Source organism: Helianthus annuus, chromosome 11, assembly GCF_002127325.2.
Source record: "Helianthus annuus cultivar XRQ/B chromosome 11, HanXRQr2.0-SUNRISE, whole genome shotgun sequence".
NCBI lineage: Eukaryota > Viridiplantae > Streptophyta > Magnoliopsida > Asterales > Asteraceae > Helianthus > Helianthus annuus.
In genome coordinates this window covers 1049138-1075208 of record NC_035443.2, presented here as the reverse complement: position 1 = coordinate 1075208, position 26071 = coordinate 1049138, and the positions used below count along the sequence as shown (strand labels likewise).

Below are 26071 nucleotides of genomic sequence, written 5' to 3'. Positions count from 1 at the left end.
GCTACTATTATAAATTTTACGGCACCAGGAGCCTCTGGGAAGGGTCCCACCATGTCGATTCCCCACTGCTGGAAAGGCCATGCAGTGGATACAGGGATAAGGTCATTCTTGGGGCGCAGGGTTTTTGGAGAATGTCGCTGACAGGAGTCGCATTTGCGGATCTCCTTCAGGGCATCGACATGCATCCCTGGCCAGTAATATCCGGCGCTCATGATCTTCGCGACAACCATGCGTGGTCCTGAATGAATGCCGCAGATCCCTTTGTGGATTTCCCTGATCAAGTAGTTCGCATCTTGGGGGCCCACACAGCGCAGTAGTGGCCCCAAGAAGGACTTTCGGTACAGAATACCGCCATTCATTTCGTAGTGCAGGGCCTTGTTTTGAATCTTCCTAGCCTCTGCTTTGTTTTCAGGGAGTATCCCTTCCTGCAAATATTGGATTATAGGGGTCATCCAGGATTGTTGCCCCATCTCGATCACGTTTACTTGTCGCAGCAATACTGATGGGTTCTTGAGTACTTCTATTCTTACATCCTTGGCAAGGTGTTGAAAAGAAGTCGAAGCAAGTTTGCTCAAGGCATCAGCCGGTTTGTTTTCGGAGCGGTTGATGTGAATTACTTTGTGAGACTTGAATTGTTGAAGCAATTCTTTTGCCTGTTCCAGGCACAGGGCCATGACTTCGCCCTTTGCATCGTATATACCATTGACTTGGCTGGCTATCAGGAGTGAGTCAACATGTGCTCGTAAACTTTTGGCTCCCATTTTGATGGCGAGGCGTAAGCCTGCCAGAAATGCTTCATACTCCGCCTCGTTGTTGGTGTTCTTAAAGTCCAACTTGATGGCGTAAGTAAATTCATGATTCTCAGGGCTTACTAGGCGCAATCCTGCTCCCGCGCCATCTTCGTTTGAGGCCCCATCGGTATAAAGCATCCAAGTCTCATCAGTCACATCTTTTTCAGGAGTCTCCACCAGCTCACATTCTTTGATTTTACCGGCCGGCACCTCAGTGATGAAGTCGGCTAGGACCTGGCCCTTAATGGCTGGGCGCGGCCTGTACAAGATATTATGGCCCCCCCAGCTCAATGGCCCATTTTGCTAACCGGCCTGATGTTTCTGGCTTTTGCAATATTGTGCCGATGTGGAAGTTGGTAAGCATGGTTATCACATGGCCTGTAAAATATCTGCGCAGCCTTCGGGAGGCGTGTAGCAGCGCGAGAACCAATTTTTCCATCGTGGAATATCTTGTTTCTGGGTTAGTGAGTACCCTGCTGACGTAATAAATTGGAGTTTGGACTCCGTTTCTCTCCACCAATAATACTGACCCTACTGCCTTATCTGAGGAAGATAAGTACAGTACGAGTGGTTCTTTTTCGAACGGTGCAGTCAGGGTAGGGAGTTCAATCAGGCACTCTTTCATTTGCTGAAAAGCTGTCTCTGCCTCGGGGGTCCATTTGAATTCTTGTTTCTTCACGCAGTTGCGCAACGTGCTAATAAAGGGGTACGACTTCGCGGCGTGATTGGAAAGAAAACGATTAAGCGCGGCCAGGCGGCCGGCCAACTGTTGCATCTCTTTGATGGTTCGCGGCGATGACATTCTCTCTATGGCCTGGACTTTTTCTGGATTCACTTTAAAACCGCCGTTTGTGACAATGAAGCCCAAAAACTTCCCTTCTTCCATGCTAAAAGAGCATTTGGCTGGATTCAGCTTCATATTTACACTGCGCAACGAATTGAACGTTTTTTCGATGTCTTTCAACATTTGGTCCTCTTCGGGACTTTTAACCACAAGATCATCGATGTAAACTTCAATATGCTTTCCGATGTCCCCTGCGAAGGTCTTGTCCATCAAGCGTTGGTATGTTGCGCCAGCATTTTTCAGGCCGAAAGGCATCTTTGTGTAGCAAAAGATTCCAAGATCAGTTCTAAAGGCTGTCTTGTCTTCAACTTCGAGTTTCATCTGAACTTGATGATAACCCTTGTAGCAATCCAAAAAGCACTTCCATCTATGTGGCGCGAGAGAGTCTATCTTTTTGTCGATCTCAGGCAAGGAATAGCAATCTTTTGGGCATGCCTTGTTGAGATCGGTATAGTCTACGCACATTCGCCATCCGCCGTTTGACTTTTCAACCATCACCGGGTGCGCAACCCAACTTTGATATCGTACCTCTCGCAAGATCCCAGCTTTGAGTAGCTCGCATACTTGTTCATTCATTGCTTTCGTTTTGTCTGCTCCCAAGCTGCGCCTTCTTTGGACCTTTGGTTCAACAGAGGGGTAAGTGTTTAAGCAATGTTCGGTTATGTTGCGCGGGACGCCGGTCATGTCTGCCGGGGTCCAGGCAAAGATATCCATATTTCGGAACAACAATTGCTTTAAACGCGTTCGGATATCTGACGAAATGGCGTGGCCAATTGTCACTGTCTGTTCTGGGTATTTGCGGTTTGAAACCCATTTTTCGTGCTCGGTTGTTGAAACCTTCGCCGCTTTCGCTGGGCGCACTTCTTCAGTTGACATCACTTCCTTCTTGGCATAGATGATTGCTACTCCCGTTTTGGTTGGGAACCCTATCGCAGAGTGGGGAGTTGAAGTCACCATGTTCAGCTCGCCTTGGGTCTCCCTCCCAATTAACACATCATGCCTCGATTTTACGGGCATCACCATGAAATTCACGCTTGTTGTTCTTGAATGTTTCCCGTCAGAAAGTGTGACGGGGAAACTGATCTGACCGAGTGGGAAAACCATCTCATTGCAAAATCCAGACAAGGGATAGTCGACTGGCTCGAGTCTCGCCTTGTCTTCTTCATCCAATTGGTTAAAACACTGCTCATAAATGATGTCAGCTGTACTTCCTGGATCAATGAATATGTACTCCGTTTCATAATGGCCGATGATACCGGTAATGACGACTGGTCGTGTGGCGCGAGGACCGCCGCGCACTACTGGGAAGATGACCTGTTACTCTTGCCATGCAGGCTCATAGGGGCGCTTGCCCTTCTCTTTTGCACTATATCTCGGTCCGTTGACCATGTGGGTCTCTAAGCGTCGGACTTTCTTGTGATTTCCTTCATCGTGGCGCTGGAGTTGGCGAGTTTCCTTGCGCGCGTTCTTCACCAAGTGGCTTAGCTTACCACTTTTAAGTGCTCTCTCGATCTCTTGGCGCAGACTATAGCAGTCATCGGTCAAATGCCCCGAGTCTTTGTGAAAATCATAATACAAGTTGGGGTCTTGCCCCTTCTTGTTTGTCATAGGCCTGGGAGCCTTGAAATCGTGGTTCTCCGTCATCAATATCTCTTTTGGTGTTCTTATGAGCGGAGTCCAGTGCTTGTCACGATTATCATCTTTGACTGCTTTCTTGTAACCGATTCGGTCAATTGTTTCGCGCGCGTCCTCTCTATAGCGCGACCTTTCATCATGGCCTCTTGATCTCCCAGACTTGCAATCGTTACTCTTGTATTTGTTGCGCTTGTTGTTGTCGCGTGTGTTTCCTCTGGAGAATCGATCTTCAGAGTAATAACTCCTGTTTCCAGCGAGTGACTCTTCAGTTTGCGCGACAATTTTTGCAGCTTCCATGAGCTTATCCCACTCTTTTGGCATACCATCTTTGCCTGTGATAGTTCTGATGAGACTATCACAGCGAATGGCTTTCTTGAAATGACAACGCATGAGTTGTTCACTGACGCCGCCTATCTCCAAACATTCCTTGTTAAAATGGGTGATGAAGTCCTCCAGACCTTCACCATCTCTTCGCCAGATATCTTCTACTTCATCTGTGTCACGCTGGTAGCGTCGTTGTTGGCTGAAGTAACTCAAAAACTGTGTCTTGAAATCTACCCAAGATTTAATCTTTCCTGGCGGGAGGCTGTCAAACCAGGCACGAGTAGCCCCAGTAAGAGTTTGAATAAACAAGTGACACCACATAGGCATGTTCCAACCTCCCATGCAGCCTACACTTGTGAATGTTCTGACGTGATCATCGGGATCAGTCAATCCGTTGAACTTTTCGACAGTCGGAGGTAACTTTTCTCGTGAAAGCGGCGCGAGTGCGATTTTCGGAATGAACTTGGAATGTTCCGCAGCTTCCGCTGGTCTGTATGCCAGGCGGAAATCTCTCTCAGCTTCTTCTGTGTACCCGATGTGCTGTCTCGGCTTGAAGTACTCGTGGTTTTTCGGCAAGCGGTTAAAGACTGACGAACCCTCGTCATCTACCCAAGTTGGATCGTTCGGGTCTGTCTCTTCCCATTCGTTGTTCATGTTGCGCGGCGTGAGCCGGCTGTGAACAGGGCCTCGTTGAAGGGTTGACGGATAGTCGTAATAACTATCTGTTTCCCCTCTTGTGTCGCGCGTGTCGTGTACGCTCAAACGTCTGGTAGGGGGAGGCCTGTTTATTCTGCCTTGGAGATTGGGCGGTGGGGGCATCTGGCGCGCCCCTTGACTTGGGGGAGTCACCAAGGACGGTTCTGCCGTCAAAACTGCTTGCTGCGCAATCAGCGACTGGTACGCTGCATTGATAGTGGCGATGTTCTTGGCATACCATGAGGCTGGAGTCTCGCCTTCTGGTAGCCCTAGTAATGCCGAAACATTCTGCGGCGGTGTTGGGTTCGAAGGTCCTTCCCCATTGTTTCCTGGGGTGACCGTCTGAGTGATGCGGGTAATACTCCCGCGCGGGCCCCGATATTGGTTACTTCGAATTCACCAATTTCTTTGATTTGGGCTTGGAAGTTTTGGATTCCCTCACCCAACGCCGCGTTAGAGTTGGCTCCGAAGCCGAACTCTGGAATGATTCCTTGACCAGCCATGATCGAAGGAAGAAAAAAGTGTCAAAAGGCTCAAATAAAAGAAGATGAAGGTGGTTATAGAAAAAACCGGTGGGCGCCAATGAAGAAACACTGAACTAATTATGGGGACTAATCAGTTTGGTTTATGTTTCTACCATAATGGTTAATCTTCTTATAAATACTTGAGCTCCGACTTGAGGTTCAATCCTGCAAAACAAAACACCGTTACTCGTTAAGTGGGGAATGTGGGGGTTTCCCTCTTAACCAGGCTCCGGCGTGAGAATAAGCAACTGCTTTGGGAGGATAATCAAGTGTTAAGAGTGAGAGTAGAGGGAATAGAATGTTTAACCTGTGGAATGAGGTCTCTATTTATAGCCGGAGAGGTGTAAGAGGATATGGGCTGATGGGCCTTGGGCCAGAAATGGACAACACAATCGGATGTGCTCTTTGTCTCACCAGTGTCGACCGTTTAGTGGCTTCTAGAAGTTTTTCGGTGCTGGCGCACCTTGATTGGAGCCACGTGTCGTTGTTGTCGGCCCTGCTGCTCTTCTGCCATCAGCAGACAAGTGGAGATCGTGGGGCAGATGTCTCCGTCCCCTGATTGGTGCCACGTAGGCGTCCTTACGTACTTCTCGTCAGACGATCGTGGCGCACGATTAACCAGAGCCTGCTGGACGCTCATTGGCTCTTTTCACTGCCACTTGTACCTTGTGTACCACTCGAGGTAGCCTCGCGCTGCCTTCCTATGTGGTTCTTGCTGAGCATCTGACTAACCCGCACGGGTTAGTATGCCCATGTGTTCCTTTATTTATGCTAAGCGCTGGTATCAGGGCTTCTTGTGGTCGGGACCTCGCGCGACATAGAGCAGAAAGTGGTGTAGCTCGCGCGAGGCTCTTGGTAGGAAGTTTATTAAATAAGGAGTATGGTCCCACGCGCAACCTTGATGGAGGTTTGCGCGGCTTTTTGGGACCATACCCCTTCAATTGTAGTCAAGCTTGTATTGGCTGACCAGTAGGTTTCTCTTCATTATCACATTATTATCTTACAACTACACACACATATATGCTTCCAATGCAAGCAACATGCATTTTCTAAGGTTTGACACAATTACTTTTCACTACTAGAAAACTGCTATTATTCCTACCAAAATTTTCTACGCATTTTCTACGAACGAAAATGGCGACACATTTCTTACGAAATTCCAACGTATTAGAAAGGGTCTTAGTTTTGTGACAAAAAAAAACGATAAATTGGTTTGCGTAGGAAAAGTGTAGGAAAATTCCGACAGATCTCTGACGAAATCCGTTTTCATTTTAAACATTAGTCGAAAATTCGTAGGAATCGTTATGCGTAGGAAAAGTGTCGGCAATTCCCGACGGGATTCCTACGGAATCCGTTTTCATTTTAATCATCGGTAGGAAATGCGTAGGAATCCCTTTATCATCATAATAAAATGAAATTACTGATATTAAAATATAAAGTTTTATTATTTATAAAAAAATATGTAGCAACGCACCGACACAATTCCTACGAAATACGTTTCATTTTAACAATTTTCCTATCTGTAGGAAGTGTGTCAGAAATTACCAACAAATTACTCACGAAATTGATAATTTTTTTTTTGTAATATATATTTTGTATTATATGTGTGTTATTTTTAAAACAAATTTATTAATATCCATAGGGGATTTGTCATAATTGCCGACAGATTTCCGACGGAATGGTTTTTAATTAATATCCGTAGGAAATGTGTAGGAAAATATTGACACAATTCCTACAAAATACGTTTTTTTAACAATTTGTCAGAAATTCGTAGGAAAATAACGAATTTAATAGTTCCGTAGAAAAAACGTAGGAATCCATGATACACGCGTTAATACGGTCTATTAGGGCATGTATAATTTGTACTTCTTCGTTACCATATAATAGCACTTAATACAATGTGTTGTAACCCTTCAACATAAAGGCCTTCACGAGCCATTAAGATATATATCAAGGCTTAACACAGTCTGTTAAGGCATGTATGACTTGTTGTTCGTTACAATATATTTCACTCAATACAACGTGATATAATCCTCCAACACAATCTATTAGGGCATGTACGACTTGTAATTTTTTATTAAAGTATTGTCGCCGGACCCTCCCGACCCGATCCAAATAACGACCGACCGGAAAATCCTGATGTTTAGTTGTGGAAAGTTTTGACACTGAAAAAAGGGACCCATTAGAAAAAAATCACGTGGGTCAAACTATACTATTAGTTCTTTAAAGTAGAAACTATAGTGATGATAGTTTATTAAAATAACATAGTAAACGATAGGGGTACTCTTTTTTAAATTTTCTAAGCTAAACAATTTGTTAAACAAAGAAATAAATATAAGTAAACATTTATATAATATGAATTAGCAACATGCTTATGTATGTTGCTATTGTACCTTGAGCTGGTTTTGTGTTCTCTGCTTTTCTTAGTTGTAACATTAGGTTAGAAGGTTGAACATTGCTTCATAGGTTGTAAAGTTTGCTCAGCTATTTGTACCAACCACCAATCCGTTATAATTGTGTATGAAATGCGTAGGAAAAATGAATACATTCAGTTGGAATTGTGTAGGAAAAAAATAATTCCGTAGGAACTGTGTAGGAAAAAAAATATTTCCGTAGGAACTGTGTAGGGAAAACGAATAGATTCCGTTGGAATTGTGTAGGAAGGAAAAACAAATGCGTAGGAATTTTGTAAGAAAATTAAAATTTAATAAATATTATATAATAAATATAAATATAATTGTTTTAAGCACAAAATTTTAAAAAATAAATATTCCGTGGGAAATGCGTCGGAAAGTTAAGAAAATTAATTCCGTGAGAAATAAGTAGGAGAATTCTAACGAAACATTTGTGTGGGAAAGGAGTAGGAAAATCCGTAGGAAATGCGTCAGAAAAAAATTACCCACGGATTTCCCACAGAAATTGACGTGGGAATAGTCGCAGTTTTCTAGTAGTGTTTAAAAGGTTTTTTTACTTGCCACAAGACTATGTGTTATCACTGCGTAAGAATATTTATTTGTGTTTGTTAAACCTACGTGTTTAAAAGCACCCTAATTAAAACTTATTATTTTATGTCATATCGAATTATTATTTAATTTACTTATCAACTGATTTAGTCTAAAACTTATTATTTTATTTAACTATTTCTTATAATATGTAAAAAAAGTTAAATACCCACGAAATCGAAAAAAAAAAATTGATGGATGAAAGTTAAACTATCGAATGTGAAATTGTTAGTGGTTTGTCCTTGTTTAAACCAATTAGTAATTATCTTGTTAATATTTGAGAGCGAGCATGGAGACAATAACTAAAGAAAGGCCCCCTTCTGTTAAACATTTAATTAGTATACACTAACGAATGTAAAATACTATATTATAACACTCTAGACGAAAAAACTATTAGTTCCGCCACTATATTTAGGGGCCTGTTTTTTTATACTCGTACAGGGCCCGAGGCCCACCAATTCTCATGGATGGCCCTGCCCGTTATATTCTAGCACAAATGGGATGAAATTGGATTTTAGGTTAGAATTTAGTTAGTAATTTTAGTTGTTATTGTGTATTTGATTGTACGAATATACGGCAAAAAAAAGGGATACCCCTGAAATTTTCTTCTATGTCCACCACTGGTATTAGCAAGATGAAACAGAGTATTACGATGAATGGTAGAGAAAGTATGTGTAGAGAATAGCACGAGAAAGTATGTGTGGTTATGTTGGCCGGGTGGGTTTTGAATAACTTGAAACCACTTCAACAAATCAGTGGGTTTATAAAGTGGTATTATATTCACTTTAATACATTTTTTTCATGAAAAATCAATTATAAGGGTTATTCACCAAACTAAAGTTTGTAATATTTAAGTAACTAATTTTACAAATTCTGAAATTAATATTTAGTTTACATATTAAACATAGTACTAACTTGATATTTTTTATTCAACCAAGCCTCTCTCGTTACACCCATTTTAGACATTTCTTGGTGAGAAAAAAGTGTGCCTATGTGTGAGCCACGTGGCAACACTTTTTTCTCAACCAAACCCCATGACACATAACGTAATAGAAATATGAGATCCTCCAATGTTTTTTTTAACTTTCTTAACCCCCCCCCCCCCCCCCCAAATGATCATAGTTTAAGAAGCCGAATAAAAGAAATGTATGGTTTTTAAGATAAGCAACATCTCAATATGTACTCAGATGAGTTGTTAATGATGATGGCAAAGGAACTAAGATGCTTTTCTCTACAAGTACCCACACCGAGGAAGGCTTAACACAATTAATTCTAGTCTTCCAAACCTAAGTAGAATTTGTGTATGATAACTTAGAAGTAAACTGTATCCGTAAAATACTTTATCACTTTAGGATTTCTATAAAAGAAAAAAACATTCTAAAATAATGTAACAACTTTCTAATAGTTAAGAGATAGTTGCATGTGTGTTTTTGTGTGTTATAGTAAGTTAAACAAACAACCAAGGTCCTTAATAAGGCGTTTGGCCTTGAGTAGGGAGGGATAGGCAAGATGCCACAAAAAATAGTATTCAGATCCACGTCATGCCCTGCTTAATAATACATTTCATCTTTTGGAACATTTTATGTGTATCATTCAGGTTTGGCGTTGTCTTACCTAAACCTAGGGCTTAGAGCCCCAAAAAGTAGGGACCATCATATTAGAAAAAAAAATATATGTATGTATTTGCTGGACTAGCGGCCGTTACAATGAAATATGGAGAAATTGAAGAGCGAGGTTAAGGAGAAATTGAAGTGTAATAGATGCTGAAATACAAATCTTTCAAACTCATCAAGAATTGCAATCGGTTTTTAGAAAAGGGAAATTGCCCAATGGAATATGGCGATTTGTTTCTAAATTTCACTCATGAGCTGTTAGGCTCTGTTGCAGATGTGGAATTTTCAATTGTGATACTCCAATATAAAGTTGAAAAAGGTTTATCAGGTTTCAATTATTAATTGTCGATTTATCTTAGTAATCATGCATTCTTTGGGAACTAAGCCTACTTCAGATCCTCCTTCTCTTCTTTCTCCTGAGTTTTACAATAATTTGTTTGAGGACTAACAAAATTTTAAATGCAGGGAAATACAATGTGCCATCATTTATACATACTTGTGTGTGCATATTCACGCTTCATATTTGACGTCTTTATATGCATTTTCACGTATTTTGATACTTAGTATCTTCCTTTTGTGAAATTGCAGTGACATTTGGCCTCATGGTGATAAACAAGTGAAAAAGAGAAGAAAAACAAAGAAAGTTACAAAGTAAAGCCAAACACAATTGTGCATCACATATGCACGTCCGTACGCCTCCAATGAAGCTCTATAAACTAAGGAAGAGAGACTTGGGTGAAGCTGACATGGGTGTGTTGAAGCTGACACAACCATGTCAAAAGTCAAACAACCATGTTAGACAAACATTGATAAAAAGTACTATTCTGACATGAGGAATGTATGTCGGGGTCGTGGCATGACCGTGCCTCATTATGCACTATCGTGCACAATTCAAAATCAACCTATAAATAGCTCTAATCCATCCACACCTCAAGGCATCACTCAAACTTCATTCCTATCCACTATACCACGGGGGGCGGTCACTTCCTTCATTACATGAATTGTGTACGGTTTTATCCGGGAAAATACAAATGTTGGTGGCACGACCCATTTACATTATGTTTGCCATAGGTTAACACATATATCTTTATTTGAGAATTTCACAAAAAATATAATAAACAACTCTCTGGTTTCTTCATTGATTGTCAATTTACCTTGGTAATCATACAAACTGCTTCAGATCATCTTTCTATTCTTTGTCCTGGGTTTTACATAAGTTCGCTTAAGGACAAACAAATGTTCAGGTGTGGGGATATATGATGTGCCACCATTTATACATTTTTTCGTGCATGTTCACCCATATTTGACGTCTTTTGATGCCTTTTCACACAATCTAATACTTAATATCTTCCTTTGTGAAATTGCAACTGCATTCAACTTCACGGTGACAAACAAGCAAAAAAACAGAAGAAAAACAAAGAAAATTCCCAAGTAAAGCCAAACACAATCGTGCATCACATATGCACATCCGTATGCCTCCAACAAAGCCCTAAAAACTAAGGAGTAGACTTGGGTGAATTGAAGCTGAGATGGGTGCGTTGAAGCTATGTGTCAAAAGTCAACACGACTCTGTCAGACAATTTAAGTCAACGTATTTGCTTCTCATTTCATGAAAAAAAGGGATAGTGTATGAAAGTGGCAAATTTTTAAACCCAAAGTACTCATATACGAAAGAAAGAAAGAACACCTATAATCCCCAACTTTTGGAAATTACACCGGTGTTCCTTGTGGTTCGACGAGTTGTTACTCGGATAGTCCCTGGAGTGGATGTCCGTTAGTTTTCTCCGTTAAACCTATGTAAAATGGCAAAATTACCCCCGTGAGGTCTACACAAGAAAGGCAGAATCAAAGAAAGTGGATAAGCACGCTAAAGCTTGCGCAGAGAACCAACATGTCTTTATCCATTTTGCCTTTCATACTTTTGGCTCCCTAGCGCCAGAAGCCATTAACTTCTTGACGAGGGTTCAACGGGTTATCCACACCAATTGTTCAACCCTGGGGGCAGGGGTTTGTGTTCGGGAGGTTGGGGTTTGCAATTCAGAAAGGATTGGCGGCGCAGCTTGTTGCCCGTCTACCATCTGTTTTGATGTAACTTAACAAGTTTTCTGGACTTTATTTATATATATTTTTTTAAAAAAATCAATCGGGTGATTTACCCTGGCCAGACGTTAGCGACCCAGATCCATTCTTTACAAAATCGCGTTTTCTGGCGAAATCCCAACAATCCCAGATGGGTATCCGATCTAGCAAAGGACTTTGTTAGTAAATGTTTGATTCATGATCCAAAACAGAGGCGGATCGCTGTAGAGCTTCTGAAACACCCATACATTCAAACCGAACAATTCGATGACAATTCAAAGATTATTGTGTGTGAGAAGATGAGAACAGATTCACCCACAAGTATACTTGATCAAGATGTGTGGAATTCATCATCGTGTGTGGGTATTGATGGGTTATGTTCAACATCAAACTCTTCGAGGCAAAGAATCGAATAGTTGGTGGACAAGTCAGAGATGCCAAAGTGGAGGTGTGAAAAGGGGGAAACCGATTGGGTGATAATAAGAAAAGTGAACAGTGAGTCGGTGACAGGTGGTAGGTGGTAGGTGAGGAGATGGCGGTCAAGGGTTAGGGTGGCTATGGTGATGGTGGGTGTGGGTGGCGGCAGAGGTGGGTGGCCGGTTGTTTAGGGTGAGAGGGGCACTCCCCTAAGAGGGGAGTCCCCTCTCTTACGCATAACCAATTCTCGTGTGCCACATCAACTCCCCTCTTAAACTCTCCTAACACCCTAAATTGATGGCGGCACTCCCCTCTTAGGGGACTTGGTTTTTTTTTATTTGTTGTAATTATGCATGTTTATAAAAAAATATTAATAAAAATTAAATAAAATTTAACAAAAGACATTTCAAAGTAGAAAATAAAAATAAATATTAAATTCAAACTAGAAAATTAAAATTACATTCAAACTAGAAAATAAAAATTATATTAAAACTAGAAAATAAAAATTTTAGAAATCGCACGGCCACCCGTACTTGTTAGCGATGTCGCGCTTTCGGGCGAGGATGAACGGCAACATATTTGGCGGAGCATCGTCGTGCGGCTTGAGGAATGTTTTCATATCTCGATCGTAATTGTAGTTTTTCATCGTCTCGCGTTGTTCCGATATGAGCTCGCGAGCCTCCGACTCTCGTTCTTCCTCAATTCAATCGCCTCCAATTCCATCGCGTGCTTCGCTTCTTTCATGGCGGTGTACTCTTTGAATTGTGCCGCCAACTCGGCCGAGCTTCCCTCGGACGATGTCGCTTGACGCTTGTCTCGCCGTTGTGTTCTTTGTGGCGAGGGGTCTTCGTTCATGTCGGGTATGGAAGGGTCCACGTCAACGGGCTTTCTTTTTTGTGCCGAACCTTCCCCTTCCTCACCCAACAATGGGACTTGGGCCCATTTGTCGTGTTTTCGAACGACCTCCCACGCCTCGACATGTTGAAAACCGTTCGGAAACGCCTTCGCCAACGCCTCTTCTTGGACCTTTGTCCATTTTCCGCTCACCGTTTTTCCCTTTTTATCCCGAGCGTCATCTTCTTCGTTGCCCGCGTCTTCATCCACATTATATTCATCGTCCTCGTCGCCCAAATTTTGAGTTTCGGGCACTACCTCATCGTCCTCGTCGTTGTAAATAGGTAGAGGACGTTCGACATTTCCTCGTGTAGATGGAACTTGTGGAGAACGACAACCATATGGGTCGAAGGCGGGGGATTGAGGAAGAGCGTCCATTGATAACAAATTTTGAAAATATCCGAAATTGGGTTGAAGGTTGGGTGTTGTAAAAGGAGGAGTGTGAAGGTTGTTGGAAAAAAAACGGGGGTTGTGAAGTGTATCCGAAAGGGGGTTGTGGTTGTGCACTTGCACTGCTCGAACCACCACGAGACGGTTGCGAGCCCCATCCCTTAGTTTTTTTCTTGGCCTCGCGGGGTTGGTTCTCCATTGCTCGGTTTGAAGTGGGTGTGGTTTGAGAGTATAAAAAATGAGTGAAGTGGGTGTAGTTTGAGAGTATAAAAAATGTGTGAAATTGGTGTGGTTTGAGAGTATAAAAAATGAGTGAATGGTGTGGTTATTTATATATGTTTAAAAAGTGATTTTTTTTTTAAATTCGACCGTTAAAATGACCATTCCTCAAAAATTGTGCCCATTCAACGCGGTGACTCCCCCCCGATTCCCTTCCCCGAATCGGGTCCCCGCCTTGATGGCGGCGGTGTTCCCGATCGGTGGATAGGGACACCGCACCACTCCCCGCTTTGTGCCCCGGATACCCTTATAAGGGAGGGGTAAATAAGGTGGGCTCCACACTTTTTATAATCCATATTTGTTTTTTTTAAGGGAGGGGTAAATAAGTAATTTCAGATGAACTTAACGAAGAAAATTAACGGATATTCACTCGAGAGACTATTCGAATAACAATTCATTCTAAGACCATGTGTAGTGGTAGTGGGTTATAATGCCCCCACCATGGGGCATTATCCGACACGTGGCGTCCTAGTCAGCAATGGGGCATTATAGCAAAAGTGGCGTAGTGGGGCATTATGCCAATAACCCCCATTCAAACATTTCTCATTTTTTTTTTAAACTTAAATACTTCATTAAATTAAAAAAAATACAATACTAGGAATAAAAAAAAAACATCCGATTTAAAAAAAAAACACTAGTTTTCGTCTTCGCTTTCTTCACCCTCGCCAACTTCGTCTTCCTCGTCCTCCATTTCTTCCTCTCCCTCAGGTGGTACATACCGAACCGACCATGCGTGGTGTACCAAATCAACCATTAACTGGGAATGGTACGGTTCGTAACGCAACTCTCGCGCATTATTCACTCTTTCTTCCATTGACGCCTGTGGATGCTCCTCTTGAACGGCTTCTGGCACATAATTCTGGCATATCGCCTTTCCTTCGTCTTCCAAAATCATGTTGTGCATGATTATACAAGCGTACGTAGCATCTCTCATTTTTTGCTTGCTCCATGCATGACAAGGATTTCTCAAGTATTGTCAGCGTTGTTTAAGAACCCCAAAGCATCTCTCAATGTCTTTTCGTGAAGACTCTTGAACCTTTTTAAAGTATGCTCTTTTTTCATCAATAGGATCACTATACGTCTTCACGAAAATCGAATACCTAGGATAAATTCCGTCGCTCAAATAATATCCATGAGGGTAGTAGTTTCCATTTGCGTAAAACGACGCTTTTGGAGCTTTGCCAGAAATCCACTCCTCTAACAACGGCGATTGTTCAAAAACATTGATATCATTGCATGACCCGACCACGCCAAAGTAAGTCGACCAAACCCAAAGGTCCTGTGAAGCAACCGCCTGAAGAATAATAGTGGGTCCTTTTTGGTCACCACGTGTGTGTTGGCGTCGCCATGCAGTCGGGCAATTATCCCAACGCCAATGCATGCAATCTATGCTCCCGATCATACCAGGCAAACCATGCTCAGCATTATGTACCTTGTAGATCTTTTGAAGGTCGTCCCATGTGGGCGTTCTAAGATAACGCGCACCGTACACATCAATTATACCTTTATAAAAAATATAGACAAACATAAGCTTCAAAAAAATAATTGTAAACATACCCGTCGTTTTAAAAAAATAAATAAAAGTAAAGTATAAGAATTCTACCGCGACAAAAATGCTCCAAGCTGTCTCGTGTTGTTTTCTCCGCCATTTTTAGATACTCGTCGTTGATATCGGTAGTGTTACCATAAGCAAGGATTCGTAACGCCGACGTACACTTTTGGATACCCGTAAATCCAAGTGCCCCTCTCGCATCCGGTTTTTGTTTAAAATAATCGTAGTTGGCTTCCAAGTCGTCGACTATGCGTAGAAACAACCGCTTACTCATTAAGAAAACGACGCCTAAAAAATTCGTTTGAAAATGTCGGCGCCTCGTCAAAATAGTCTTTCATCAAACGATCGTGTGCCGCGCGTCGGTCTCGTTCAACATAGCCTCTTTTATTTTTTTCTGCTTGGGGCCGACGAGAATGGTTGACACATCTCACCGCTAGTTGACAAGCACTCGTAACCGCCTCTTGCTCAAGCTCCTCATCGGTCGAACCATCGCCATCCGCAAAATACTCGTTGTAGTAAAAATTTACCATGGATGAAGAACTAGGAGAATCCATCAAGTTTTTTTGAAAATGGTTGAATTTTTTAGAGAGGTTTTGAGATTGTTTTTGTTGAAAATGAATGAGTTTTGGTTGTTTATATATATATATATATATATATATATAATAGGTTAAAAAAAATTAAATCAACTAGCCGTTAGCAACTAGCCGTTGATTGGTTGGTTCAAGATTGAAGGAGCGTTTTAATCTAAACGCCAGTGGCATTTTTTTTTAATCACGCCCTATAACGCCTATCGTAATGGTAGGCGGGGCGTTATAATGCAAAAATTAAAAAAAAAAAAACGCCCCGGGCGGTCTAAAGTTTACTGTGTATAAAACTAGGGAAACGCAAGAAATAAAAACATTTTTGTATTTTGTAATTCACCAAATATTTACACTTGTTGGATTTGAGTGTACTACACCAGTCTTGAGGCTTTGAATTTTAAATCATTGATTGATTTGTAATTTTGGTATGCATTTCAGTTGTACGACCCTTTCTAAACCCTAGAAATCGACACAAGCTCTTCAAAATCAACAACCTTTGTAAGTATCTCTCTCTCTCTCTCTTATACAAACAATTTCATAAACAACTGCGTAATTGTTCATAGTCTTCTTCTAGGTTTTGGAAGATCCGATTGCTAGAACGATAACTGTAGTTGTAGAATTGCATGTGACGTAGTTTCGTATAATTTTCATATGATGCGTGGATGTTTAATTGTTTATGCTTTGTGTCTTTCACATTTTGAAATGGAGCTTAATTGATAGGGGTTTTTGTGTTAGATGTACATTCACTTGCTGTACCTTTGTCTTCTTAGGTTTTTTTAGCCCTAAAACGTACCAATTTTTCAGAAATTGAATACAGCCGTATGATCTTTTTGACAGACACAAACAGTAGATGTTATACTGGCCGTATAGTCCGTATGGGCCATACGACAGGGAGAAAATGCTTAGGCTCTCCGGTGTGGGGCTCGTCCCAGCCTCGTCGTGGCCCGCCAACGCCCAGCACACCGTTTCCTGAGGCCCGTCGTCGTCCCAAACGCCGGGGTTTGGACGTTGAAGACGCACACTACAAGACAAAACCACATCTCCTTCTTCTCACACACACATATACATACAACTCATATATATATATATATATTTTAGGCCCATCCCCCATTTCCTTAGTTTCATCCCCTTTGCCCCATCCTCACACCCATCCTACGTGGCGCTTATGTGGAGGGTCATCCTCCAATGATGAGCCACTCCCATACCGTATAGCCTTATATGAGCCTTATAAATGGCAAATCATACAGCCGTATGACCTTTTTGACCGACACAAAAATGACTAATGTGACTATTGTCGTATGACCATTTTTTGCCGGTATGACTTGACAGCAGGTATGGTGTACACTTTTGGTTTAAAAAGGCGCGCCTAGGCGCAAGGCCCTTTTGTTAACATAAGGCGAGCTTTGTATAAGAAGCGCACAAAAAAGTGAGCTTTTTGGGAAAAGAATCCCACTGAGGCGCGTGCTTCTTGTATAGGGGGTGTTTTTGTGCTTCACTGTATTGTACATCTAGCTAAAAAGGTTGTACATTTAATTTAAGCGATTTATACATTAAATCATATATAAAGCTTATGTACGAAAAGCCCTCCGCTTTTGTGCTTTGCGGTTTGATTTTAGACCTTGTCGCTTTTGTGCGCTTTGTTCTTTTTAAAACCAAGTGTACACCTTTGGGTTGGTGTTACTGTTTGTATAGCATCACCCGTTGAATATCTTGACTTAAGAATCAATTGACAATTGGGAACTTGCTTTTAACCTGCTTCAGTTCTTGTCTTTTGCTTCACCGATCTTGAACTAATTGGTTTCAGGTGCTAGATTCTGATAACATGGAAGAGGCAGGACCGAGCAACAAGGAGAAGCCATCAAACGGAGCGGTACATCTCGACTTAAACGACGATGATGAAGACGACGATGAAATGATGGATGCACCATCCGTTAGAGATTTCGACGAACTGACGTTAAAGAACTTTACTAAAAGGGCATCAGCGTCCTTTTTCAAACACTACGGGCTTATAAGTCATCAGATCAACTCGTTTAACGACTTCATCAAAGTAGGAATTCAGAATGTTTTCGATTCTATTGGTGAGATTGTTGTTGAACCAGGGTATGATCCCTCAAAGAAAGGTGATGAATGGAGATTCGCTTCGGTGAAATTCGGGAAGGTCACTCTCGAGCACCCTCGGTTTTGGACGGGTGAAAAGTTTACAGCTGATAGCGGTAAAGAATACCTTGAGTTCTTGCCCAGACATGCGCGTCTTCAAAATATGACATACTCATCCCGAATGAAAGTTCAGTTCACAAAAGTGGTACGCATTTTTCCTTATTGCCTTGATTTCTCTTATAAGTTATATTCTTAAACATATGGAATATATCTGATGGATTAGGATCATGTTAGAAGCTTTAGGGTAATTGAGAAACGTGAGAAGCATTCTGGACAACACATTTTTTCGTAAGCAAAAATGCAAAAAAATGCAAAATTTTTTTGGGTTAAATCGCCCCTTTTTCTGTACATATGTGTAAATAGGTGTGTATAATTAAAAAAAAAGTTAAAAAGGTGCGATTACCGATAATTGTTTTTTTAGGCTTAGAGAAAATGTATGGTCCAGAACGCTTCTCACATTTCTCAATTACCATGCGTTTCTCTTAGGATCCCTACTCTATATCTGATTTCATGTTTTTGGTGCAATCAAAGTCCTGAAACCGTGATTATTTGTCTGACTCGTTATGCTTGTCGTTGTCGCTTTGATACGTGAACATGTGGTAATTATATAAAATTATAGGTGTATACTCAAGAGCTTGTTAGAAGTGACAAGTTCAAAACTGGAAAAGAGAAGTTTTTGGACAAGAAAATCTTAGATACCGAGGAGCGAGAAGTGTATATCGGGAGGATTCCCGTGATGGTTAAATCCGACTCGTGCTGGATGAGCGGAGCCGACAAAGACGATTGTGATTATGACCAAGGTGGCTATTTCATAATCAAAGGAGCCGAGAAGGTGATCATTTATGCTTATTCGAGTAAAATGTCATTTTCGTGTCCAAAGGTTTGTTTTCCGGCATTTGGATCCAAAAAGTTTGAAATTTTGCGATTTTCATCGGACTCGTTAACTCTATCCATTTTCTCTGTTAAATCAGGGCTATTACCGTCTTTTTAGACATTTCTTTCTTAACTAAAAACACTTTAAGAAATAACGTTCCACCTTTGTTGACTTTATTTCTGATAGTGTTTTTAGTTTAATAAAAAAATGTCTAAAAATACGGTAATACCCCTGACTTAACGGAGACAAATGGATGGAGTTAACAAATCAGATGAAAATGGCAAGATTTCATACGTTTTGCATCCAGATGCGAAAAAACAAACCTTTGGACGAAAGTCGCAAAACTGGCTAAACCTCAGAGACGAAAATGGCATTTTGCTCTGCTTATTGTTAATATTATAAATCACTTTACAATAAACTTAAGTTTCAAAAATGTTATTGCAGACTTTCATTGCACAAGAGCAGCTCGGGTTCGATAGAATTTGGGTGTCAGGTACTCCAAATTGGCGAGTGACATACCGTTCGGTTCACAAGAGAAAAAGGGTTTACGTAAAACTGACAGACACTCCGAAAATCGAAGATATTGTAGGTGGAGCACAAGTGATAACGGTATACGTGTTAAGTTTGATGGATATGCCTATATGGATCCTCTTTTTCGCCCTTGGGGTATCGTCAGATAAACAAGTGGTTGACCTGATCGATGCCGATATTACGGACGGAAATATCGTGAATATTTTAATTGCTTCGATTCACGCCGCTGATCAGGAATGCGATGAGTTTCGTAAAGGAAGAAACGCGCTAAATTATGTTGAAAAACTTCTCAAAGAAAGCAGATTTCCACCGAAAGAGTCGGTCAAAGAGTGTATCGAGAACTACTTATTTCCGAATATCGTCGGCTTTAGTAGAAAAGCTCGGTATCTTGGGTATATGGTGAAATGTCTTCTAGAAGGTTATGTCGGTCGAAGAAAAACTTGCAATAAAGATGATTTTAGGAACAAACGGTTGGAACTGGCTGGCGAGTTGCTTGAACGAGAGCTTAAAATTCATCTTAAACATGCGGAGAAGCGAATGGTGAAGTCGATGCAAAGGGATCTTTATCCGGATCGAACTGTACAACCGATAGAGCATTATTTCGACGCTGCAATTATTACAAATGGGCTTTCGCGGGCTTTTTCGACGGGTTCGTGGTCACATCCGTTGAAAAACATGGAGAAGACGTCTGGTGTGGTGGCTACACTTAGAAGGGCAAATCCTTTGCAAATGATCGCTGATATGCGGAGAACCCGTCAGCAGGTTTTATATGCCGGCAAGGCTGGAGATGCAAGATACCCGTAAGTTATTGGGAATACATTGTTTGTGTATTAATCATAATAATAAACAAATATTTCTCAAATTCAAATAGAATATGTTTTTTTAGAATTACCATAATTCATTACAGGTAGCAAATGCTGGCTTTAAATTTATAAGATAACAAATTTATAGGAGTTAACTGCCATTTTCGTCCATGTGGTTTGTCCCAAATTTTTTACATATGCGTCCCCGACATTCTTGAAACAGGCTAGTTCCGTCCAAAAAGCTAACGTCTGTTAAAACCTGTTGTTTAATAAGGGTAAAAACACCATTTTCCAGTTTTCTTTTATTTTCCCTTTTTTTAAATTCTATTATAAAAAAGGAAAATGACGTTTTTACCCTACATTAAACAGTGAGTTTTAAAAGACGTTAGCTTTTTGGACGGAACTAGCATGTTTCAAGAATGTCAGTTAACTCAATTGGTAACTACATGTTAGTTATTTCTAGAATCAGAAGTCAAAACGACATTTGTTTAACCTCAAAAAGTCATATTTTGTCTCTTACTCTCTTTGCCTTTTTTTTTTTTTTATTATATTAAGTAGATTTTGGAATTTGGATACTTAATATAATTTAACGGTTAACAATCTTTTGTTTGGTGAATGTAGACACCCATCTCACTGGGGAAAGATATGCTATCTTTCCACCCCTGACGGTGAAAATTGCGGGTTGGTAAAGAATCTGGCTGGGACTGCTCTTGTGTCAACGACAGTCCGGGAACAATTTTCTGATATACTGACAGCGTGTGGAATGGAAAAGTTGGTGGATGATACCTCAACTTCACTCTCCGGAATGGACCGAATTTTTGTGAACGGTGATTGGGTCGGGAATTGCAAAAATTCTGCTTCGTTTGTAGCTGAGTTCAGGAGCAAGCGCCGTAGTAAACAAGTTCCTCCTCAGGTTCGTTTCTCTTATGTTTTTATGGCTTGTTCGTCTTCGTGTTCGTTTGTTTGTTTGTTAATGAAATATATGTGTTCACAAACTGTTAATGAACACTTACTGTACGAGAGTTTATGTTCGTGTTCGCTCGTTAAGGAAATGAGCGTGTTTGTGTTCGTTTGTTAATTTTTAGGCAACGAACGCAAACAGATGTTTATGAACACAAATGGAAACAAACGAGTGTTTCATGAACATAATATATAATACACTGATACTTATTAAATATTTTTACTTGTCGGAATTTTGAATTATTTTAATAAAATATAAAAACTAAAAACACTAATGAACTATCAAACACAAACGAACATAAACAAACACGCTATTGAACGTTCGCAAACACGAATGAACGAACGTGGCCTCTGTTCATGTTCGTTCATTTTACTAATCGAACGAAATTTCTTGTTTGTGTTCATTTATGTATTAAACGAACTAACACAAACAATTTGGGTTTCAATCCATTCTGCTAAGTTTTTTATTCGACTTGCTAGAATGATCTAATCTCTATTTTTTTCTTCCTCTAAATTGTCGCAGGTTGAAATAAAAAGAGATGCGAATCATAAAGAAGTGAGGATATTTTCCGATGCTGGAAGAATTTTGCGTCCCCTTTTAGTCGTCAAAAACTTGCACAAAATCAAACTTTTAAAGGGCGGAGGTTACTCTTTCCAAGATCTTCTAGATAACGGAGTCGTTGAACTAATCGGACCCGAAGAGGAAGAAGATTGCTGCACAGCATGGGACATCAAATATCTTTTTCTCGAAAATGACGATCATAACCCTGGAAAATACACACATTGTGAACTCGACATGTCGTTTATGTTAGGTTTAAGCTGCGGCATTATCCCCTTTGCTAATCACGATCATGCGAAAAGGGTCCTGTTTCAATCACAAAAACACAGTCAGCAAGCGATCGGGTACTCAAGCACAAATCCCGATATCCGAATGGACACACTCTCTCATCAGTTATTCTACCCTCAAAGGCCTCTTTTCAAAACCGTGCTTTCTGATTGTCTCGAAAAAAGTCAACCTCTTGGTCAAACTCAAAAGGGTATGATCCCGAGACCTGAATTCTACAACGGCCAGTGTGCCATCGTGGCGGTTAATGTGCATCTCGGGTACAACCAAGAGGACTCGTTGGTTATGAACCGCGCGTCTTTAGACCGCGGGATGTTTCGGTCGGAACATATTAGAAGTTACAAGGAAGAAGTGGATAATAAGGAAGCGTTAGGGAAGAAGGTTAAGTCGGATGACGCTATCAACTTCGGGAAGATACAAAGCAAGATTGGACGGGTTGATAGTCTGGACGATGACGGGTTCCCGTTTATCGGTGCTAATTTGCAGAGCGGTGATATAGTGATCGGGAAGTTTACAGAAGGGGGATCCGATCATAGTGTGAAATTGAAGCACACCGAAAGAGGGATGGTTCAAAAGGTCGTGCTTTCGGCAAATGATGAAGGACAGAACTTTGCGGTGGTATCTCTTAGACAGGTAATGTAGTTATACTTTTGAGTAAAATGCCATTTTCGTCCCTGAGGTTTGGCCAGTTTTGCGACTTTCGTTCAAAGGTTTGTTTTTCCGCATCTGGATCCAAAAGGTTTGAAATCTTGCCATTTTCATCCGCCTCGTTAACTCCATCCATCTTTCTCTGTTAAGTCAGGGGTATCTCCGTAATTTTTGTTAACTTAAAGGGCAATTTGGTCTTTTTCAGTGGTATTCAGTCTTACATAAAGTGAAAAAGACCAAATTGCCCTTTAAGTTAGCAAAAAAGACGGAAATACCCCTGACTTAATGGAGAAAAATGGATGGAGTTAACGAGCCGGATAAAATGGCAAGATTTCAAACCTTTTGGATCTAGATGAGGAAAAAACAAACCTTCGGACGTAAGTCGCAAAACCGACCAAACCTCAGGGACGAAAATTGCCTTTAACTCTATTTTTTGAGTGTGAGTATTTCTTATTTTTGTCATGTTGCTAATCGCTAACGGAATGGTTGGTTTTAGGTCCGTTCGCCATGTCTTGGTGACAAGTTTTCGAGTATGCATGGGCAAAAGGGTGTTTTGGGTTATCTGGAAGCTCAAGAAAATTTTCCGTTCACGGTACAAGGAATCGTTCCTGATATTGTAATAAACCCGCACGCTTTCCCTTCAAGACAAACTCCCGGGCAGATGCTGGAATCTGCCCTGGGTAAGGGGATTGCGTTGGGCGGTTCACAACGATACGCTACCCCGTTTTCTTCTCCCTCTGTGGATGCCATAACCGCTCAGCTTCACAGGTAAACTTCACTACTCTCTCTTGTCGTTTTTTGAGCTCAACATCTCGATTCTAGAATCGTCTTTTTAGTTTCTGAGTTCAGAAATAGATTCTGGTTTTGCTGCGACTTATTATAATCTTGTGATTTCTAGTATTTCTTATGCAAATTGAAATGCGATTTGCAGTCTTTAATAAAATCATAGAATGGGCTAGATAGGTGATGGATAGGGTCAAATGTATGATGTATCACTTTCGTACTAGTCGAAACATGTTGACATGTAACACTTTTTTTCTTATGCAAACTGAAGATCCACCACCACCACCGTCGCCCTCACCGCCGCCACCCCCGACACCCTCACCTCCTCCACCTTCACCTCCTCCTGAATCGGATTTATTGTTCTTATGAATCACCTCCGTCAATCACCACCACTGAAGATCCACCTCAGCTATGCCGCCGCCTTCATCTCCAAAACCACCTCAGCTACGTCGCCGCCTTCATCTCCGCCGTCGATCTGACGGAACCCCTTCATCTCCGCGGTTTCTTCACTGCTGATTTAACAGGTTTGGTCGCCGATTTGATTGTCGGAGATTTTGAGTTATGTGAGGGTTTTTGAGGGTTTTGGGTTTGGGAGGGTTGGCGGCAGTGGGATGGTGGTGGTGGGGATGATGCGATGGTGGGGGTGGGGGTGGTGGTGGTGGTGCTTGTTGTTGTTCTGGCAGTGGCATTATTATTTATTAAATTTGAGTTATAATAAATCTAAATGACCAAAATACCCCTGAGGATAAAGACAAAATAGGGGGTTTAAGTTGGGGAATCTGGCCAAATTTGAAATTTGGACCAAAATGGCAACAAAAACGAAACCACAGGGCCCTAGATGTAAAAAGTTTGAGATTTGGACTAAAGTGGCAAAACTGGCCAAACCTCAGGGACCAAAATGGCAGTTTACTCTTTCATATAATTTGATTTTTCTCTAATAAATTGTGTTTGTTAACTTTTTTAAAAAGTTGAATATGCAGGTGTGTTTAATTTTTGTTTTCTCGACAATCCGGTATATTTTATAAATTGAAATGGAATTTTATTCAAAATAAAGTATTCTTTTGGTATCGTAAGCTGTAGCAATCGGCATTATCTGAACTGGTGCCAGTGTACTGTTTTATGGTTTCCAATCGATGTAAAATACGTGCCAGTATCCTTTTGGTCATATCAACTTTATTTTTAGGGTTACCGATACCAACTGAATTTCCGCCGCAACGCGCAGGGAGAATTTTACTAGTATATATTATATCATTTCATTAATAATTCTGTTGTTTTTTCGAATAAAATGATTTAGGAAATGTTATGCGATAAAAAAATATACTAGGATGACTTTTAACATGTGCTATTTTATTTTATGTTAATCTTTTGAGCTTACTTGTTAAATCGGTTAGAGAAACCATAAGGCTACAGGGTGTGGTATAAAGCCCCTAGGGGCTTTATCACGCCACCTCACCGCCACGTCACACAGGGGACCTTAAAGCACGTTAATTGCATGTTTGTTGGACTTGAATGTTACCTCATTTGACCTATACAGTCAAAACTATCATGGTCGTGTATTTCTGAATGGAACGTCATATCTTTAACTAACTGTGGTTAACGAGCCTTCTTTTTCTTTCAAATGTTAGGGCCGGGTTTTCGAGATGGGGAAACGAGAGGCTATACGACGGACGAACCGGTGATATGGTGAAATCTCTTGTCTTCATAGGACCGACATTTTACCAGAGGCTGGTCCACATGTCCGAAGACAAAGTGAAGTTTCGAAACACGGGCCCTGTACACCCTCTCACTCGACAACCAGTGGCAGACAGGAAACGGTTCGGTGGGATCAAGTTCGGTGAGATGGAGCGGGACTGCCTCATAGCCCATGGAGCCTCGGCTAACCTTCACGAGCGTCTTTTCACTCTGAGTGACTGTTCGGAGATGCATGTTTGCAGAAGGTGCAAGAGAATGGCAAGTGTGATCCAGAGGTCGGTTCCGGGGGGACATAAGATACGCGGGCCGTATTGTCGGATTTGTGATTCTGTGGAGGATGTGATCAAGGTAAGCGTGCCGTATGGCGCAAAGTTATTGTCTCAAGAGCTCTTCAGTATGGGGATCTCTCTTAAGTTTGACACTGAACTATGCTAGATTTGGTGTAGCTTATGGTATGCAACTTTATTTAATGTTTGGTAGAATGGTGTGAAGTAGGAACAAGTCTTGTTTAGGTAAATTCGGTTTCGGAGTTGTACTCCATGCAGTTTTAGTTGTACCTTGCCATTGGTTGTTTTATGATTCTAGTGTTAAGTCAGTAAATTATTTAAATTCATAACATGTAGGCATGTTGATCTCTCCCCCCCCCCCCCACACACACACACACACACACACACAGGGGAAAATTTTATGCTGAACACTAAATATTGTGAGAGCACGCTGAATGAATCACCCATTTTTTTAATCCTAAAAATCTAAAAAGTAAATGAAAATGTTACAAATGTAATATTTATTGTTTTTCACACTAGAATTAAAAACAAAATGTGAAAAATTTCCAGTTTTTATATAACCTACACATATGTAGGTTAAATTACCTATATTAATAAAAAAACATCTCTACCTTTTCATATCATCACAATGTTTTACATGTAGTTTTCATGATCAAGATTTTTGTTTATAATAAGTTATTCAACTATTTTATTTTTAATTTTTATAATAAAATATTTGAAACTAGAAAAACTCAGGATTTTGAAATAGTGTGTTCATGTATCCTTAGAATTGTGTGTGTATATATATATATATATATATATATATATATATATATATATATATTAGAAAAGAGGCATCTACACCATTACATGGGGCTCTGATGCCAGGGGC

At 40.8% G+C, this 26071-nt stretch overlaps 1 protein-coding gene across 3 annotated transcripts; it reads left to right on the top strand.

The window, feature by feature from the left end:
• Positions 1 to 15888: 15888 nt before the first annotated feature.
• Positions 15889 to 25547, top strand: LOC110889075 (DNA-directed RNA polymerases IV and V subunit 2). Of its 3 annotated transcripts, XM_022136574.2 has the most exons (9): positions 15981 to 16119; positions 16196 to 16251; positions 17426 to 17923; positions 18398 to 18610; positions 19097 to 19983; positions 20608 to 20899; positions 21470 to 22423; positions 22935 to 23206; positions 24847 to 25547. In XM_022136574.2, the coding sequence occupies exons 3-9, from the start codon at positions 17444 to 17446 to the stop codon at positions 25346 to 25348; spliced, it is 3600 nt and encodes a 1199-aa protein (XP_021992266.1). In that variant the 5' UTR covers positions 15981 to 16119; positions 16196 to 16251; positions 17426 to 17443; the 3' UTR covers positions 25349 to 25547. The 3 variants fall into 3 exon arrangements, with proteins under 3 accessions (XP_021992265.1, XP_021992266.1, XP_035835363.1); XM_022136573.2 differs by lacking the exon at positions 16196 to 16251 and having other exon boundaries at positions 15889 to 16119; XM_035979470.1 differs by lacking the exons at positions 15981 to 16119; positions 16196 to 16251 and adding an exon at positions 17123 to 17141.
• Positions 25548 to 26071: the final 524 nt, after the last annotated feature.

Bases quoted from the DNA above. Each gene is read 5' to 3' on its own strand.
- LOC110889075 (XM_022136573.2), top strand. From the start codon at position 17,444: ATGGAAGAGGCAGGACCGAGCAACAAGGAGAAGCCATCAAACGGAGCG. The intron at 22,424-22,934 runs GTAATGTAGTTA...GGTTGGTTTTAG, and splicing joins CGGTGGTATCTCTTAGACAG to GTCCGTTCGCCATGTCTTGG. The intron at 23,207-24,846 runs GTAAACTTCACT...TTCAAATGTTAG, and splicing joins ATAACCGCTCAGCTTCACAG to GGCCGGGTTTTCGAGATGGG.